Below are 20763 nucleotides of genomic sequence, written 5' to 3'. Positions count from 1 at the left end.
ATTAGCTATGTAATGCGGGGAGACTAGTTAGTTCACATGCTGAAACATCACTTACAAAAGAGTCTTCACAGCAAATCTGTGTGCTAGTATTGTTCTGCCGTATTTGCAGTGTTTTCTTTTGTTTATTTAACAAGCTAAAGTTAGAATCGACAGCGCAAGACTAGAAAATGGTGACAATGGTTGGAAAACAGGAAATTTTGGCCTTGTGTGTATTCGGAACAGATGATCAGGATGATGGCCAGGAGAGTGGAAACTTCCACTGAGACTGTTTTTTCCTTATTTTGCTCAGTGAGAAAAGATGGTGTTTCCTGGAAAACAAGTCTTAAGTATTTAAAGAAAGTCATAATGTATCCAGTGTTTTCCTCATATCACGTTTGTTTGTTTTGCAGCAATCTGTTTACACATTTTAGTGTTCAATGGTACTACAACAGTTGGACTGTTATGAAATTTAGGAAGTGAAGTGTTTGTTCTTAGAATTAAGATACTGAACATACTTTATTTTGTGCTGAGTTCATTAATTCTGTCTTATTTTTTAAAGGCATTAGCTTTTCAGGAAGTGTGTTTCAACTGCCAGTAGGTGTTAAACAATGATTTTCAGTTTTCAGTTAATTCTGAATTCATAGTCTGACCTTCTATCAAAGTTTTCCAGAAAGTGCTTTCTGAAAAACACCCCATGTATTTCTACATTTCCACGTGGAAATACAGAAGAACTGATTTCTCAGGGAAAACTTAAGCCAAAATTTTGAAATTTTACCATTCAGGAGTTGTGCAAGCCCTAAGAGTGGCTTGTGGAAAAACTGAAGTTGTATGCTTCAAGTAACCTTGTTGACCATGACCTCTTGGAGCTGCTTCCCGGCAGTTTTCCCAGGTACGTGTGTTGTGGTAATGAAGCTCCCTGCTGACAGATGTCACTGCCCTGTGCCCAACACAAACAGAACTTAAAAGAAACATTGTGTGAATACTTGGGTATTTCATTTGGGCTTCTGAAGTGATGCAGAGCGTAGCTCTAATGTATGAATCAGTGGAGCGGCATTAGAGGTGTGCTTGGCTCTTGTGGTGAATTCAACACGTGGGAACTAAAAATGGGGAGAAAAAAAGAAGCAGAAATACTCAGCTTCTCCTGTTTGCTGTCTGTCTTCCTGTTTGACAAAGATGTGCAGGTATTTCCCTGTTCCTTTTGCTCTGGAAAAAAAGTAAAGAGAGATGGATGAAATAGATGGGGTGAAAGCATAAAGAAAATAAAATGTTGATGCTGGCAGATGAGTCATAAAACCTCAACAATAAGCTCAGCACTAAAACAAATGTCCAAGTGAGAATTACAAAGTGACCTTGGGCTGTCTTCCTCACTTCTCTCTGCTTCACACCCTGCTTGTTTTCTGTTTACTTTAGAAGTTCTTTTGGATTGAGGAAATGTTTAACCTATGTTTGTAAAACATCAAGTGTTCTTTCGGATCCTCCCTGTGCCCCTGGGTGAGTCTCTTTCCTCCAAGCCATAGATTAGTTCTCTGGAAAAGAAAGATGGCAAATACAGCCCTTGCAACGTACTTTTTGGAGTGGTGAGATGAAAAACTGAATGCAAATATCTGTGCTTGAGAGATGAGAAGGAAGATCAGAGATTTGTGATTTTATTCACGTGCCTGCTGGTCAGTCATAGGGAAAATAATTAATGGAGACGTTAATGGAGAGGGATGCCAGTGATGCCTTCTTTGGGTTAGCTTGCTAATGCTTGCGACTTCTGCAGGATTTTTAGAATGGAAAAACAGGTGGTCATTATACTGATAGAGGAAAAGCAACTTAAATAATGTGAGGATTATGGGTAATAATACTTGGTAACCCCAACAAGGACAATTGGCCAGTTTGTTAGTAAGTGTAGTTACTTAATCACATGAGAACAAATGCTGCAAAAAGGGTTGTACAGAACAAATATTCACTGACATATTTCTCAAGTTCTAATCCTTTAAAAAATTTCATGCAACTGTTTGAGCAACAACTTGAGGGTATCCAAATGGAACATTAAACCCTTTTCAACAAAAAAAGGGTAAATTTTCTGTTTCCTCTTGCCCCTTTCTTCTTCCTTTCCTTGTCCACTTAAACGTGCATAATGTTTCCTACATTTTTCTGCTAGAACCACAAACTGAATGAGGTACCTTTCAAATGGGCATGGCAAGTAAAGTAAATCCATAAGTATATAGGTTGAAGGGAGGTAGAGCTACAACGTTGTTGACATCTTCAGCAGATACAGCTTTTGTAAGGACGTTGTACTCTAAATTCCCTGTATTGCATACAGTCTTAGCTACAAGCTTTCAATTAATATATCTGTTTTAGTCCGTACTCGTAAAGCTATGTGAAAAATACTGAATTCTACTTACTTTCATCATTTGAGGCTCTGTGAGTGAGTAGCTTGTTGCATTTTAGTCTACTTGAAAAACAAGCAAGCAAGCTTGTTTCAGTAGCTATGATAGTCTCATGATACGATGGTCTCATGATATAAACAGGACAATGTTTGGCAGGAACAGTCACGTCCTATGGTAGACCAGCTGATATGCTGTGCAGCTCTGGGAGGAAACAAGCTGAGAGTCACAGAAGTCCTTTCTTAGTCAGAAACAAAAACAGCAAATCTTGCTTTGCAGTAGATTATTTTAGAAGCCTACACAGGCTTTTGGTGAGCTTGATTCCTGTGATGTTTGTCATATCACACTTTTAAAAACAACAGTTTTACTTCTGTGTTAGTATTTAATCTGTGTACAGTGTCTTGTAGCTAGTTGTTAGTATAAGTGCATATCTTAAAACTCCGCTATTAACAAGATTTTCAAATGTGTGTGTCTTCCATTAAAAAAAAAAAAAAAATACAGCCTCCTTTCCTCTATCAGATGCTGTTTTTCTGTGCTAAAGTCAACAGGATTAGGTTAGAGAATATAAAAACTCAGTAGGTTATGGGATTATTTTTTATGTCCCAATACCAATATTGTTTAATCTTGGAAAAAAATTTGAGCAGATAACGTATGATTGATAATCCTAAGTGACATGACAGATCATTAGTAATCATAACATTCCTCTGACTTATACCAGTTGAGCTTTTTGTGTGTGTGTGTGTATGTGTGCGTGATTAAGAGAAATAGCTGTGTGGATTGGAACATGCATGGTAAAATGAGATGCAAAAGTTTTATACAAGAATGCCCGAAGGGGTTAAAAAGAGAGAAGGAAAAAGATGATTTGCATAAATACGTATTTGCACATGTGCATGCTGTTTTGTGAAGATTTCTTTTTGAAAAGCAATTATTAAAGAAGCTCTCTTCATTGCATACATAGCACAGGATTTGGTTCTTCAGGAGGCAGTATACAGCCTTCATTACAACAGCAAATACTGAAATGTTAAAAATAGATAAAGCTTTAAGAATCCCAGATATTTTCAAATAACAAAGAGTAGTTTATGTGGGCTCATTTTGCACTTTGACAAAATATAGAGGCGCTTTTGTACTATGATTAGCAAGGGTGCTGATGTCAGTTCTCTTGTCTAGCTTTTAGCTTTATTCTGCTGCTAAATTGTGCTTTGTACTGTAATCCAGAGAACCTTTGTATCTGCCTTATTAGTGTGTAGTTTATGGAATTGCTTTTGTTATTGAATATAATCTGTGTCAGTTCCAGTGAGTGTGACTCATTATATGACTGAAATAAACATTCATATATGTACTATGTGAAAACTCTTCAAAAATAGTAGCAGGTGCTGCTAGGTTAAGTTCTATGTTTTAAGTATTTAATACTTGATATTTTGTTGCCAGAAGGGCTGAAAACAAATTCTGTTTAGCTGGTTGATATTTGAATTTGAGTGCTGTTTACTCATTAATGCTCAACAGTGATTGGTAGGATTGATCAGACAAATTTTTCACTCATTAACACAGTATTACAATTGAACTTTGATGAAGTATGCTTGCTTGGTGCACAGTTCATTTTTGTTCACAAATTACAAGACAAATTGATCTTACTTCTCAGTACCTTTTTTCCCATCTAATCTTCTCATTTAGGTACTGAAAATGTCATCTGAGTGTCTGAAGGCTGAGCTTTACTTCAGAAATTAGATTTCTCTTAAGGGTTTTGCAGTCCGTTCTTAAGCTGACTGTGGTCAGCCTCATCTGAAGAGAATCCTCTGATATTGAAGTTTCCTGTTATCCCAGAGTCAAAGTTGTCATTTGGTTTGGAAACAGGAAGGAAATGTACATTTTGTAGGTGTTTTTGGGTCTCTGTTACATAGTGCTTAGCAGCTGTGCTACCTGAAGATGCTCGTACTGGCAATTGAAGTTCACATGCTTCATCTGTTCCATTTGCCACTTCTGCATTTTTCTGTTCACCCAATGATCTTGTTGGGACTGCAGAAATCGCTGCTTGAGGCATTGGCTTGATCCACACAGTTCCACATTTAAAGGTAGCTTCACAACTATGCTACTTTTTTTTATCAAGTATAAAAGTTGTCTAAGATAAAATAAACCTTCAAGCAGCTTAACAGGTGGGAAGTGGATCTCAAACCTTAATTAAGCTGTCTGGTGTTCTTCTTTTTCTTCCATTTTCTGTATTACCTTTTCATAACATCTTCCTAAGCTTGATAGCCAGAATAACATGTACACTCCACAGTAACTGGTTTGTGAGGCTCCAGGACAGAGCTGGTGGCACTGGTTTGGAGCTGGAAGTTGGTGTCACAGCTCTGACTGTCCCTCATGCCTTCCTCCACGAGCTCGTTGAAAGCTTACACCTTCAGAAAATTGGAACTTTTGCTCCCTGAGAAAACGAATTTGAATCTTTTCCTAATAAATTGTCAGAAACTTCTGTTTTTAAAGCTACATCAGCATATAAAGGATATCATGTCTTGATGTTCTCTGCTGATACTGTTTCTTTAGTTTGGCCTTTTTTCTGCCTGTATTCAGGGTTAGCTGATACTCACCTACTTGTTTTTTGGGTTTCTTCCCTTGGGTTTTGTCCTAACAAAGGTTTTGTTTGCAACTTTGTATATGTGGAGGAACTTGGAGCAAACGCTGCGTGAGTCTGCAATGCAACATGTGATGGCTTGGCCTACTGCGTGAACCTGCCTTACTGAAAAACTAAAAATAAACAAAGAAGCCTTAATGTCTCTCTATTTGATCCCAGCTCACCTGTCAGATTTTTCAAGTGAGAATGCAACACAACTTTTCCAGTGGGCAGTAGCAGTGTGTCTGGTTTCTTTTACTGTGTGTGTCCATCTGCATCAAAAGGGAGATGGCTGGCAGGGAGAGGGAGGGGATTGTCCCCCTCTGCTCTGTGCTTGTGAAGCTCCATCCAGAGTACGGCATCCAGGCGTGCAGCGCCTAACACGAAAAAGATATGGAGCTGTTGGTGTGGGACTGGGGAGGATCTCAAAGATGATCAAAGGGCTGGAGCACGTCTTCTGTGAAGAAAGGTGAGGGAGCTGGGCTTCTTCAGCCTGGAGAAGAGAAGGCTGCTGGAAGACCTCATTGCAGCCTTCCAGTACTTGAGGGGAGCTTACAAACGGACAGAATTTTCACACAGGTAGACGGTGGTAGGATAAGGGGGAGTGGTTTTAAACTAAAGAAGGGGGGATTGAGGTTAGATATTAGGGGGAAATTTCACTCAGAGGGCAGTGAGGCGGTGGCACAGGCTGCCCAGAGGAGCTGGTGGAGCTGAGGTAGAAGCTGTTGATAGAGCTGAGGAACCAATGTGCAGCGCTAAGCAGGACAATAAGAATGCTTGTGGTAACATCAAGACAGATAAGTGCGAACTTTTCTCTCTTGGTTTGCGTTAGTGTCTTTGCAGTGACGGAACATATATAATTGACAAGAGAGAGAGGCCCACAGCAATGAAAGGCAGTTGATGATTGACTGGAAGACGAGGCATTTTAGTTGTGTTTTTCTCTCTGTCTCAGTTCTTTAGATCTGCAGCAGCCTGCAGGTGATAATAACAAGTACAGTGACTGCCATTTTTTTCTTCTGTGGATGTACGTTATGCAGGGACTTTTTATGCGGTATAAGGCTAGACCATTTGGTCATTCTTCTACCTCCCCACCTCTCTGATGTTTTCTGAAATAATAATGTGGGTCTTTCTTTGTAAAAACTGCTCCTGTAAAATATTACAAGCTTCTGAGTACGAAGATGGCCTAACATCAAGAGAAACGTGCAGTGTGAACAGTGTGTTCTTTAACTGCAGGCTGCTATTGTGGAGTATCAATTAAAAAAAAAAAAATCAGATCTGGAATAAACCAGCCTGAAACAGGAGATAGTAGAAATAAGACATGATGGTGAACTTAAATGCATTTTATTTTTCTCTTCCCTGTGCCTATGGCAGCTTCTTTCAGAATTTTTTTTGTGCTTTTACCCTCTTCTAGGCTCCTTATTTTCTTTACTGGATTCATCCTTCATTATTTTTAAACAGTGGCATAATTATATTATCTATTTTTATGGGCAAAGCTAAAATACAGAAGAAGTAGGCATTAAAATATGGATTCACTAGTCCTCTAGTCCGCTGTTGTAACAATAAGTAAATACACTGTGTTAAATTCAGCTGATGTGTAATCTCTTAAAATGGTGATTGAACTAATTATTACTGAGTTCAACTCAACCTGAAACAATATACAAAATGTAATGGTTTTCAAGTATTATTTCTTACTTCCAATTTTCCTCTTTTTTCTCTCATGAATTTTCAGGCATGGAAGAGGAGATGGTTTGTGCTTCGGAGTGGCCGTTTAACAGGAGATCCAGATGTATTGGAATACTACAAAAATGACCATGCCAAGAAGCCTATCCGTATTATTGACTTAAACTTGTGTCAGCAAGTGGATGCTGGATTAACATTCAACAAAAAAGAGTTTGAAAACAGCTATATTTTTGACATCAACACTATAGACAGAGTTTTCTATTTGGTGGCAGACAGTGAGGAGGAGATGAATAAGTGGGTTCGATGCATCTGTGATATCTGTGGGTTCAACCCTACGGATGAGGGTAAGTTTTTTTTTTTTCCCCCCCAAAGTGCAATGTCTACATGCAAAGAATGTTTCAAAGACCAGATGACTAATTTTAACAGCCATATGTTTTAAAACTCATGCACTGACTGTGAAAATTCTTTCTTGCTCTGAAAAAATGTAAGCAGAACAGAGAGGGTTATTCAGAACTCATTACAAATTAAAGATGTCATAGAAAAATGTTTCTTTTCTGTTTTGCATGATGTTAGATCTTGAGAATATAGGAGAAATCTTTAAGTAAAATCATGCAGGACAAAGATTGTTGCCAGAGGAAATCTATGTGGTGTAAAGTGTGTGGCTGTGTGATCAGGAATGAGTGCAGAATGTCAGAATTCTGATATCGCCATGCCTCCGTCTGCTTTGCAACTTGGAAAAAGTACGCTCCTTTTACTGGCTGAAACAAACAAAAAATAACTTGCAGTTCTCCAGTATCCAGCTCAAATCCTACTGAAATAGACATTGTGTGGAACCAGTGTTGTGTAAAGAAGGTGGTGTTAAGTGCCCACAAATAGGACATTGCTGTTACTTGTCCTGAAACTATCCTTATTTATTATTATTCCTTCTGAACGTTAGTGGGTGGCATGAATTTCTGTAGTTATGTGCACAGACCCAAGAATGATTAAATAGGAGCAGTTAAGTATTATAAATAAAGCATACCAGGCAGAAAAGACTAGAATTAAATCCCTCTTTTTGTTTTTTTCTTTTGAGTTACATATTGAGGGAGGAGAAAGAGCTTCTACTCCAGATCTCTGAAAACGACTGGAAAGTATTCTTGCTTTCTGTAGAGAGGCCCTGCTCTTTCTCCTTAATGCAGTTATGAACTAAAAATTTGTTATGAATGTTTTGTTTATAGATTACCACTCAAACAGCAAATTCAGTGAAGGGTATTTCTTTTGACAGTTGCAACATGTTTTGATGACATTCTGAGTATAACTGAGACCACCCACAGCACGTGTCTGTAATTGTTTGCTGCATGATTGAGTATTCAATCTGCCAGACATGTGTTACAAAGGAGACAAAGATAGACAGGTGGTTGTTTTTTCATGGATAACAGGCTAGTGCCCCAGTGCAGCCATGAGTAGGAGACACTTAGAAATTATTGTTTCTGGGGACAAGCTAGGAGTCTGGATGTAAAGAGAACACATGCTTACCTGATTGCAGAGAAGAGCGCATGTCCATTGCATGTGATGGAAAAGTAGTCACCTCAAAACCATGAGGCCTTTTCTTGCTGAGAGACGATTTTTTGTTAATCCTTAATTTTCTTTTGATTCACCTGAAGATTAAATCCACTATGAACGTGGTGAGAGCTAACTGTGCCTTGTTTGGGTCAAAATAGTTTTTAATTCAGTCAGTGTTATCAGTAACTTCCCTAGTGCTCTTCAATTGCATGTTTAATCTTCAGTATTTAAGCGTTTGCTGAATTATCCCAACCCCATCACTCCATGTAATTGAAAGTTGACAGTACTATCTGTTTCATGGGTTTAGTTATATCTTGCAGTCCACAGAAGAAGAATTAAAAAAGGAAAACAGGAAAATCAGTTGCTGAGTGCCTGTGTTTCCAAGTTCCTATTTTTAAGATATATGTACCTGCTAATGGAAGACCACAAGTCCGAAGTGTACTGGAGATCTGCAAGGTTATAATTCTGTTTGGAGAATAACTAGAGAAGTTTGTGTTCTTTAGGCACTTACACAAATTGTAGGAGTCTTCAGCTTTCTGATTGCATCAAATTGTGTGTTCTGTAACAGTTAGATGAAAATGTAATTGTATGGCATTTCATAGGGATTTTCTTTTGAGGTAGGGTTTACAGTGAGTAGGTAGCCTTAAACTTACAGTGAGCCTGAAACATCAAGGAAATATATTTTTAAATAACTTAAATAATTCTACTTCTATAAAAAATTATGGGTGCTTTTTACTTCTTTTTCAGCAAATGTTTTTTTGTTTCAGTGGTTTTTTTTGTATCATCTTTCTTTTTCAAAAGGGAAGCTACATCTGACCATGAATCGGAATTGCTTTACCATCAAGCTTCATATTGTACTCTTAATGTTCATATTTTCAGTGCAAGGTCATCATATAATAGGTATGGCTTAGTCATTTAGAGGTTAAAATGTAACTATAAGTGAGAATGTGTTCCCAGTCATTTGTGTCACTGTAGTTCCGAGCATGCATTCTGGGATGGAGAGAATAAATGGACATGAGAAATGGCCATTCTCCTGTGCTTGGCACTGAGGAGACCTCAGCTGAATTACTATATTCTGGTCTTCCAGGAGGATGTGGATAAATGTTTTGAGAACAATAGAAATAATGGAAACGGGTTTTTAAGTGATCAGTGAGGAGGATAGTTGAAGAATCTTTTCTTTACAGAAAGAAAATACTCAGGGAAGAGCTGCCTTAAAAGGTATAGAAAGCTGTGGTGAGTAGGATATGGATCAGTTATCTAATGAGAAGTTGTTTTATTTTTGGTGAGAAATGTAATGGTAAAGAAAAACTTTCTAAGGGTATGTAAGTATAAGTTCTGAAACAAGGTGCTGAAAGCCCTTCCCTACAACTCCGTAGCTGTCTGTTGTGAATGCTTTATATATACAATCCAGCTCCATGTTTCTGTAATGTAATGAATTGCACCCTTAGCAAAGCGAGGGAAGGAGGAAATGATCTTACTGTATGCAAACGTGTTAGTTGCGTGTGGTCATTCGAATGAACATAGCAGTGACCAAGTGAAACAGGAGGGGAGAGTTAAAAGAATAAGACATTGAGATTTACAATTACATTTACACTAAACTTGAATGCAGTACAGAAAATTTCAGTCATCATAAGGAATGTAGTGTGGCTCATGCTTTGAAAGAACTGCAGCTTTTCTGTTCAGGATATTGCCATCTGATATGTGCCTCTCACACTTTCTGCATTTTGAACAGAAAAACTGTCAAACAACCAAATTTTTCTTTGTTGTGTTCTGATAATAGACGCACGGTAATTGATTGCTTGATGATAGTATGGGTATAAGACCAGTGACTGGCAGGATGAACTTATCTCCATGTTCCTACCTAATTCAGCTCCTTCTATTTTTGCCAATAAGAAATAAGGCTGCACAGCCAGACATCTTTGTCTCCATACTGTGCTGAAGATATCTGTATCAGATCAGGGTATCTCTGTGCTTCCTGTAGCAGAAGTATGAAACAGGCCTTGCCATTAAGAACTTAGTATCTATGATAAGAGACATCGATGTATAAGCAGAGGAGTCAGAAGAAGTAAGAGCAAACAAAGCAGTTTTTATCATAGTGGCAGATAAGTTGACTTAGTCCTTCAGTTGTTGGGCTGTCATCGAACTCAGGGATTACTGAGAAAAAATTTTTACAGGTCTTTGATAAATCAAGTTGGATATTAGAGGTGTTCAGGTTACCCTTCCTGCATGAAGGGTTAGCCTATAAGAAGTGAAAAAAGTTTCTTATCAAGTGGATGATAGAGGCTGGCACGCTTGGTGAATCAAAATTGCTATATCAGTAACATGAAGAAAATGGAGGACTTTGGTCATGAAAACTCTCAAAAGTGAGAAATAGATGAAGGTGAAGATGGAGGAATATAAGAACACATTATAAGGATAGTAAACTCCAAATAAACCTTTTCAATGGATGTGAGTGAGACAAGAATGGAATAGTGGAATGGAAATAGGTTACTCTCTGTTAGACATGCAGTGGGAGCAGTCTGAATGAGGGTTAGTTTGTTTTAATGGGTCTGATAATAGGACAGACTGCACAGCAGAGATGATGTACAAAATAACCTGTGATTTTTGACATTTCTTGGATATGACTAACTAGAAGGAAAGCCAAACCAGCTCAGAGATGGTATGCCAGCAGGGTGAGTGACTGGTGACCCTGAATGGAGTTAAAAACATGAAAGGACCAAGTTAAGCATTAGGGGAGGAATCCTCTGATAGGGTTTGTGAGTCAGTTATCTTACAAGTGAAGCAATAGATTCACTTGTAGTGGCACAAGAGTGTATCTTATGTAGGCTTTTTTGGATACTCGCTTTGAGGAAGTTCCCGTGAGATGTAAACGTGTGATTTCTTGGTGAGTATGGAATTGCTGAGAGGAAGGTCAGAATAGACTTTGATGGAAGTTGTCACAGTTGCCAGAGTTCATCTAGAGAAATTAGAGAGTGGTAGTAAAACTAGAAGTGAGTCCAGAGAAGGACCTGAAATATGGCATGGCAGATGTGATAGAGGTAGCTGCTGGCTAAAGATCTTAGTAGAGGTTCACAAAACTGAGATAATCATTCTCCATTATCAAAAGGAGAAAGGGAATGCATCAGAGGACACTGAGCTGTCTTCAACTTCAGATGATATGGCTAAGAGAAGACAAATAGAGCACGAAATCTGCAGCAGTACCTCTTACTTGGTAAGCATATCAGGAAAAACTGCTTAAATAATTTAAAAAAAAAAATCAAAACATTTAATATCAGCAGTGCAGTCAAAACCCTAATCTTGAATGCTTGGTATTTCTATCTTAAATTGTCAATTGCCTTCAGCAGAAAATCATATGAAAGGTAATTTTTCTTTTCCTTGAGGAAAAATAGCCTCAATGTAATTAACGTAGGCAGTTTACTTAGTTTTCTCTGTGGTACCTGCTGAATATCTTTTGTGGCATTAAAGTCATTTGACGAGCTGCTTGGAAAAGGGAATTGCAAGAGAGTGGGTTGAAAGGTTGTGCAGTGAGGCTCACTGCATAGATTTCACACTGATTGTAAACTGAGCATTTATGCTGAAAGCCTCTCGGCAAAGTTTGATGTGTAGAAGCTGACAGTAGAGGAAACTCTGGCAGTGTATTTTAGAATGTATCTTATTACACGAAGGAGCAGAGATAATGACTTCACTGACTAACTTACAAATTAAGGAGTCCTCTTAAGGATTAAAGTGAAGTAAGTAATCAGTTGTACAGATTCTTTGAAGTTATTTTACATATGTGCACCTTGTATAGTGAATAGATGTAGAAAAAAAGAGTAATGTAATAGTACGTAACTTGTACTTCTACACTTTTATGGCTACTACTGTATCTGAAAATTCTTGTGCAAGGGTATTGCTCTAATATTTTGTTTCAGTGAGAACATCTGCATCATGGTAAATGGATTGAATGAGACATCTCAATAGCAGAGTCATGCTGTTGTGTATCTGTTGCTGATTCATTATTACGATGGGAAAACTCCATTTCTATATTGGTCTCTCTACATATCTTGCACAAATAATCAATTTTCTTACTCTTCAATTATGATTTTGGCATTTAATGAAATGATGCTTCTTGTAATGCAGTCTGTTTTTTCACTTTGAGAGTATTTCTAGTATTTACATTATCACAGTATTGAAACTTTATTGTTGCATATCACAATGTAGAAAAAAATTGACTTAAAAAAACCCCAGTAACACTAAGAACAAAAAGCATCCCTAAATGCAAATTCCCACACTCAAATCTTCTAAACTGTTCGTATTATTCTTGTTCAGAAGCTTTCCTTTTTACCTCATGGATTTTTGATTGTTTGAGTAATGAGGTAATGTGGAATACCAATAACCAAAAAATCATAAAACCATGACAGGTAAATATGAAAATGGCTATGAGAAGAAAGTTTAAGTTCCAGAAAAAGTGATGCCTATTGCTGCTCATAACAGATCAAGTGAGAAAAGATAAAACTCCTGCCATCTTCTGAGAAAGCTGCTTGTTCTAACTGCACTGAATACAAGAATTATAAAAACAAAATAGGATTCTTTTTACACTAATTTGCATGTTAAATATTCTGGATGTTTTTCCAGCTCGCAGTTTCTCAAAGCAGTTGTAGTGTCTGAGCTCTGGGAACAAACCAAATGACTTACAATGCTCTTTGGTGTGCAGATGACCCCTTCCCTAAAAATCCGCTGGTTCAAAATGAAGCAAGCTGATTGTACTCTTTGAAATCATAATAGGCTGCTGGGAGAAACCCTCTTCTTAATATCAGCTTCTGAAGTAAGTGGCTAAGGAGAATATTTGGGAGGGTACAGCTAGGCAAACAATATTTATTTGATCAGTGATAAGTCATTAACATGACTGTTTTCTTGGTAGTAAAATTTGAAAAAGCATGAATGCATAAATCAAATAAGTGGCCTCAGCAGGTCAACAACATGATGCTGCGTTCCAGTGGCCTTTAAATCAGGCAGTAGCCTGAGCATCTTAACACATACAAAATGCCTGGAAAAACAAATAAGTAAATAAAACAGATCTGTGCAAGGACTCAGGGATTTTGTCAAATTGTATCTGTCAAAGTAGATGAGGCAGCTTGTCACAAGGACAATGACCTTAATGATCCATTAATGTTATTGGGCTCCAAATCCTTACTCAGAGCCTCCTGGGCAGTCTGACAGTGTTAACTTTAATACTCAGCAACAATCAAATGTAAGTTGTTAGGGTAGAAATAGAATAAAACACTGTTGTGTGGTTGTAAATCAATAACTGTGTCCCAGATTTTCTGCGTTTTACGCAACAGCTGGCTTCCTTTCTCAGAAGGGAATGAGTAGAGCTATGAGAGGTGAGGGTGCAGAGAAATAAGTGCTGCTGTGAGGTAGTTGCTGTACCAAGAAAAATTAAGCAGCACCAAGTCAGTGAAGCTGCGGCAAAGATCCATGAAGTTGAGAATGGAGATAATGAATAGGCAGTGTCTGTTCAGTGTTTCTCTGAGGAGAGGAGGTGAAATGAAGCTACCAGGCTGCAGGTTTAAAATTAAAGGAAATAGTTTTTCATGATGTGTAATATCATAGTATCTTGTGGAACCATTGCAACAGGATGTTGTGGAGGCCAAAAAATATAAAAGGTAAGAAACTGAGAAAAAAAGTCTACCAGTGGCTGGTAAGCAGAGTGTGGATGCAGCCTCTGCAATGGGATGTCTTGGAGCTGTTGGGAGCCAGAAACTGAGGGCACGCTGCCAGGCCTACCTTGCTGCTTGTGCTCAGTTTGGCTGTGACAGGCCACTATCGTAGATGGCACTGTGGGCTTAAAGACTTCAGATCTGAGCCAGTATATTTAGCCTACTGGTTGCATTTGCATTACCTCTTTTCACCATTTACTGTATAGCCAGCTTTTAACTTCTATTTATTTTTCACAGACTTGTTTTTTCCTTGTAACACAAAGTAATTCTTTCTTACTCCAAACATAGATGATGCATTGGTCCTTTTTCAAGCTGCTTGATTTGTTGTATTTTTTTTTTTTCCTCTGGAAAGTTACCATTGAATCTTGAGCTCTTCCTGGAAATGCCAGTGCGTGGTTTGTTGAAATACATCAGGCTCATGTAGACATGCATCTTACCATGTACCTGCTGGGCTTCCCTGGCTACCTACAGTCTCACTGACGCATCTCTCTTCCCTGAAAGCTTCAGGGACGTCCTGTTTGATTTGTTTTTTTCCCATGTGTGAACTCAGCACCAAGCAATCCTACCGATGTGAAGGTTGCGTTTAGTCAGGGGCAAGGAAGAGGGGGCGGTGATTTCACAGAATCACAGAATTGTAGGAGCTGGCAGGGACCTCTAGGTATCATCAAGTCCAACCCCCTGCCAAAGCAGGCTCCCTACAGCAGGTTGCACAGGCAGGCGTCCAGGCGGGTCTTGAACGTCTCCAGAGAAGGATACTCCACAACCTCTCTAGGCAGCCTGTTCCAGTGCTCCGTCACCCTCACCATGAAGAAATTCTTACGCACATTTGTGTGGAACTTCCTATGCTTCAGTTTGTGGCTGTTTCCCCTTGTCCTATCACCATGCACCACTGAAAAGAGTCTGGCCTTGTCCCTTTGCCTCCCGCACCTTAAGTATTTATGGATATTGATCAGATCCCCCTCTGAGTCTTCTTTTCTTAAGGCTGAACAGACCCAGGTGGCTCAGTCTTTCCTCATAAAAACGGTGCTCCAGGCCCTTTATTATTTTTGTGGCCCTCTGCTGGACTCTTTCCAGGAGATCCATGTCTTTTTTTGTACCAGGGAGCCCAGAACTGGACACAGTACTCCAGTACTTGGTACTCTGAAGCCCTTGTGAATATTGCTTCTTGGTAAAGATGACTGGAGAATGGTGGTGTATTTGACAGGAAACCTTTTTCTTTTTCTCCTACTCATAGATCAATTTGGCTTGTGGTCCCCAGTTCTGGTGGTGACAAAGAGCTACTTGTCCCTTCTCCTGCTGCATCTTTTCCAGAAGCAAGCAATACATGCCTGTTACAGCCATTCATATGCCTCTCTGTTCCAGCATAAGGGGAATAAAGAAATATCAGTTGTATTATTTAATGTAGGTGTCTAATGCGTGCTTCACGGAGCTCTTGAAATTCTTAAATTGTATATTCTTCATATTTTAATATTTTAAAACATAGTAAAGAAACAGTTTTACTCATGTCTCTGTGTGATCACTGGGTGCAGTCTGGTGTTGCCTTTGTTATGCTAACTAATTTGATGGATAGGTCTGGTCCAACCTTTTTGTAAAAGCTTTTTTTAGGCTTTCCCACCTTTTCAGGTAGGCCAAGTTGAGACATTTTCATACATTTTTCCACCCACGTGGGTGTGGTGGGATTTAATTTCTGAGCCTGTGCAAGTACTCTGGGAGTTCAAAGCAAGTACTTTTATTCCTATTTCCATGTATAAATCGCTTGTACCTAGTATAGACAAAACTGGAAGCAGGAGGGCTGTGTTCTCATCTGTTCATCTGGTTCTTCCCAGGATAGTGCTGGGAAGCAGAAGTTGGATGAGGTGATTTTTTTTTTTTTTTTTTTAGTCCAGAACTAGCCTCTAAGTCTAAAAAGAGTAGTTCTTCTTGGATAATGTGTTTACTTTAAAAATGCTAATAATCAGTGTCCATTCCTGGGATGCACAAATCAGAATTTACGCTGAATTGCAAGAACAAGGGAGCTTAAATAACTGAGAAATGGCATGTTTAACTATGTTGTTCTTAGTCTGTGAAAGAATAGAAAATGAAGGAATTGCTTCACGTTTAATAGCATCAATATTTTTCTATCTCCTAGGTAATTTAATAGGAGTGAAAAAATATTCATTAGTATGCAATATATATGAATGGGAGTGGATAAGAATTACCAAGAGAATGCTTAAAACCATGTATAACTGCATTCGCTGCACTAAAATAAAAAGTTTGAGTATGTAACGAGGGACCTATTTGGAACTTGATACCTGTTGTATTTCAGTATTATTTTAGTTACAGGGAAACTTCTGTTGCCAAAGCAGCTTCTTTCGTGTTGCTTTTCAGCTACTGAGAAGCCAGTTTTTGGCTGATGACTAATTGCAAATGTTGAAGTGACCTTGGATGAACATAAGCAAATGCTGACTCAGGTTACCAATTTCAAGTAACAACCTATGGGCCTGTATCCGCTCTGTAACAAGCGTTAGTATCCAAGGCTAAGGTTTTCTTATGCCTACTGATTGTACAATTTTGATTTCAAAAAGAAAACCAAAAGAAACTGATGTTCTGTTAATAAAAATTTTGGTAGTTTTGTTAAGACTATTTCTTAACTGTATAAAGTAGTATGCTTCTTTGCTTGCAGATGCTGTGAAGCCCTCAGTCAGTTCTGTACAAGCATCTGCCGAGTTACCCTTGCCCATCAACACTTCACCGCCTTCCATGCAAGCAGAATCTTCCCTACCTCCTCCTTATCAGCTTATCAACATCCCCCCACTGGAGTCTTCCTCTAGTCAAGAAGATCCTCAAGACTACCTACTGCTAATAAACTGCCAGAGTAAAAAACCTGAACCTATGAGGTAAGTTACGGTTTTCCTTAATAACAAATTTGTACAGGCCAAGAATGTTTGTGCTAAAAGTACTTTTTTATCTTGCTAAGTCACTGAAAGTTTGGATGCCCATAAATGGTGAGAGAAGTTGGCTGTAACTTTCGCTTCTCTTTTTTGTTCTTGAACTTGTAGCAATACTGAGGTGTTGGAACACTAGACTCATATTGCAGTCTTGAAAAAAGGACAGCAATTCCCGATCGGAAGCATCAGATTAATGTAGTGGTTCTAGGCTGAATGAAATGTATATTTTGAACTGCTACTTTTAGCTTAAATAGATTTCCAGCACCTTCTGCATAGAAGGATATATCATCTATGGTAACTATCTAATAAATATCACTGTGATTTTTCAGAAGGGATAATGGTGGCAACCCCTGGAACGGGCTGCCCAGGAACTTAGTGAAATCTGTCCTTTGAGATTTAAAAGCAAACAAACAAAACTTGATTCAACGAGGCCCTGGGGAGCTTCACCCTTCTTGGAAATCCCCTTTTCTTATTGGAAGAGCTGCATTAGATGATCTCCAGAAGTCCTTTTCAGCCTTGAGTATTCTCTGGGATAAAGTTATAAATCTCTTGCAAGCTGCTTTTCTGCAGTAATTTGAAATAAAAATGTGCAGGGATATCTACACTTAAATATACAAAACTGCATATTCTTTTTATGATTGCAGGAAAATACATTGAAGGCTGAAGAGAGCTTTCTTTGGATAGTGGTTGTTTTTTTTTTTGAGCATTTCTTACACTCCCTCAGGGCCATACTTCTTAGTGGTACTGCTTTCTTCATCAACAACTTGATGCTCTATCAGTTTTACCTGAGCCATATGCTCTCTGCTCCCTTGGCATTTTTATATTTCTCTTGTGCTTGAGTAGTTTCTTTCTCCGTTTACTGATGATTGCATGGTAGAAAAGTATCCACCCTTTACAATCTTCATTATAAAATGGAGGAATGAGCCCACAGTTCCTCTGGTGTCTGGAATGTGCAGGTCGGAGGCAGCATGGCATGCCCCCAAAGCACCCTGTAGTGAAGGGGAAATCCAATGTGTTCTATGAATATTGAAGTTGTTAATGTTTACTGATGTTTAGAAGCCGATGGTGCCTGATAGCTATGTCATAGTTCCTGCCAAAAATTATCAAAAGTTTTGGTTTTGTTTCCATAATGGCTTGACAGATAAATCTTGGCTCGTTTCAGAGCCCTGAGTCATCAGAAAAGCCTGAGTACCCCTTTGTTTTCACGAGGGATGGGCACAGAGTGGATTTCTAGCATGAAATGAAGAATGTTTTTAAGAATGATCAAGGATGGTATATGTGGTTGGTTTTCTTGTACTTACGTATTTGCATGACTTAAGTAGAAACAACAAAGTCTGAGGAGTCCATAAAGTGGTCACACAACAGGGCAAGGAATGGAGTCTGTGAATAACCTCCAAAATTTCTTGAGGAAGACTGTAGGTGATTACAGGAGAAGGTATTTGAATGTTTGGGGAAGACAATGTCCAGTGGAGATAAAAAATGCCAAGGGGACTGGAGAAGAACTGAATGAAGTCATGGGGAGTGTAGAGGTTGTTAAAATAATTGATTTTTTTGCAGAAGTGTTTCAAAGCAATGAAACATTGGCAAGGTTATCAGTGGGAAATGATATGGACTTACTGCATTATGTTTAAGTAAGTTCACTAAAAAGCTGTGTCTCTTTAGTAAGAAGGTTATAATAATGAAAATTCAAAGCAATAGTTATGCTGGAGTTTTTAGGTGGAAAAAAGATTGCTCCTGTCTGGTACAGCAGGCATTCTGCTGGATTTGGGCTGACATGCAGGATATATTCAATTTTCATGTGGAATTAGAGCTTTGTGTATCTGCATAGCATGTTAATAAAATGGTGTTAGAGGGCACCATGTACATTACTGCTATCCACCTCCTTGCAGGTGAGGAAGAAATAAATGTCTGCATCATTTTCTTATTGTTCCCTATCTGGAAATTAATGCATCTATTTCATACAACCTTTATTTCAATTGGGGGAAAAATGTGTAAATGCTAATTAAAAGCAAAGCATAATGGATCGGCATTGTTTAATTTATAGATGGGTTTTGTTTCTTGAATGGTTTATTTCTCTATTGTTTTCTCTTTAGATTTTAAAGTTGCCAATATGCCGAGGAAATGTTTTCTGCTCTAATTTTACTTATTACTTTATAGATAATCTGGGAACCACTGAATTTTCTTTAAACGCTTTGGAATTTTTTTTGGGGTGAGATGGGTAACTGAGAAATCTAGAGGCCATGGTCAACCTTCCTTTTCAGAATTTTTAGTGCTTGTGTTTCAAAACGAACAAATAATTTCAAAATGTTTCCTTACGGTGTCGTGTAGTGCATCGCATAGTGTTAGTAGAGTAGTTGGAACGCAGTACTTGCAGTTAGAATTATCATGCTGTATTTTGTCTAAAATAGTTTCAGGCTCTGATCACTGTTGGCTTGAAAAAGAGTATTGTTTAACTGTAGCGTTTAGTGAGAATATGAGGTTCATATTTGGATCATAAATAAGAAAATGAAGCCAAGGGCTGTTTCCTAAACTCTTATTGTTCTGGCTCGTTCAAGATGTATATGGAAATAACGCTGTCTTCCTCATTTTTCTTGCATTTATGAACCAGCCAGGGGTCACCCTTTATCTCTGAAGAAGGGCAGGAATACCTTCTCTTAGAAGATTTTGAAAGTAAAAAGGTTCCGCTGCAGTGAGTGAACAGTAGCTGTTCTTGGAATGTGTGTGAGAAATTAATCGCAGTGCCATTAACTTGCCTGAAAATATTGTTTGGGATATGTCTTGCATGGTGTTCTGAGTTTTAACAGAAAAACCTATGTAAACTTGGCTTCCATTTACTGAAAACAGCTGTAATTAAGTTTGATCTGTTTTATTTACTTAATTACCCACATTTCTGCTATGCTCACTGTTTCTGTCCCAGATTGCTGGCATACAAGAGCAGTTTATCTGCCGCTTTGTTTATAGTTATTCTGTTTAGTCTGGCATATTGATTCCTGCAGATGCAAAAAGAACCAGCTTAAAAGGATGAGTGGTCTGACGGGCAATCATCCCATTTTTGAATATGTATATATACTGTCTTGCTTGAAATCTTTTCCCTTGGATTTCCATCAACAATCAGATTTTAGTATGTGGTGTTAGGCTTGCTTATTTTGCCCCCAGTACTTCATCTCTGTTCTCTGAATCTTAACGCTCAGTCCTCGTGGACTGGCAGGCTGTACAGTTCTCAGTACTGGGTAAAGAATAATTCGGTCACTTAAGCACTTTCTGTAGATATGTGATGTACACATACCAATAGAGTTTATATCACAGTCATCTTCTGCTTATAAATGGGGTTAGTTGTTGTTGTGTTAGATAGAACTTTGCATTTATTTTAAACTGAAGTGCAAAGAAACATTAATACTTAATGTAACCAATTATTAGTGGAGGCTTCAGCCCTGCCAAAAAGGACTTGGGGATCACGGTGGATCATAAACTGGACATGACCTGACATTGTGCCCTCATAGCCTGGAAAGCCAACCGTATCCTGGGCTCCATCAAAAGAAGCGTGGCCAGCAGGGCGAGGGAGGTGATCCTGCCTCACTGCTCTGCACTGGTAAGGCCTCACCTGGAGTATTGCATCCAGACATGGAGTCCTCAGTACAGGAGAGATGTGGACCTGTTAGACTGTGTCCAGAGGAGGGCCACAAAATGATTGAAGGGCTGGAACATCTTCCCTGTGAGGAGAGGCTGAGAGAGATGGGGCTCTTCAGCCTGGAGAAGAGAAGGCTCCGGGGAGACCTGATAGCGGCCTTTCAATATATAAATGGGGACTATAAAAGAAGGGGACAGAACCTTTGGCAGAGTCTGTTGTTATAGGACAAGGAGAAATGATTTCATAGAATCATAGAATTAGCTAGGTTGGAAAAGACCTACAAGATCATCCAGTCCAACCATCCACCTACCACCAATAACCCCACTAAACC

The 20763-nt window shown here is 38.7% G+C and overlaps 1 protein-coding gene across 7 annotated transcripts in view; it reads left to right on the top strand.

The window, feature by feature from the left end:
- GAB1 (GRB2 associated binding protein 1) overlaps positions 1-20763 on the top strand; it is a 100938-nt gene that overhangs the window by 50431 nt on the left and 29744 nt on the right. For all 7 annotated transcript variants that reach the window (XM_021394098.1, XM_021394095.1, XM_021394097.1 and 4 more), the window contains 2 exons: positions 6686-6980; positions 16540-16753. In XM_021394098.1, the coding sequence (XP_021249773.1) occupies positions 6686-6980; positions 16540-16753 (509 nt within the window). The remainder of the gene's footprint in view (positions 1-6685; positions 6981-16539; positions 16754-20763) is intronic.

The sequence above is a fragment of the Numida meleagris genome, chromosome 4 (genome assembly GCF_002078875.1).
Source record: "Numida meleagris isolate 19003 breed g44 Domestic line chromosome 4, NumMel1.0, whole genome shotgun sequence".
In the NCBI taxonomy this organism is placed as follows: domain Eukaryota; kingdom Metazoa; phylum Chordata; class Aves; order Galliformes; family Numididae; genus Numida; species Numida meleagris.
This window is presented reverse-complemented; position numbering and strand designations above follow the sequence as displayed.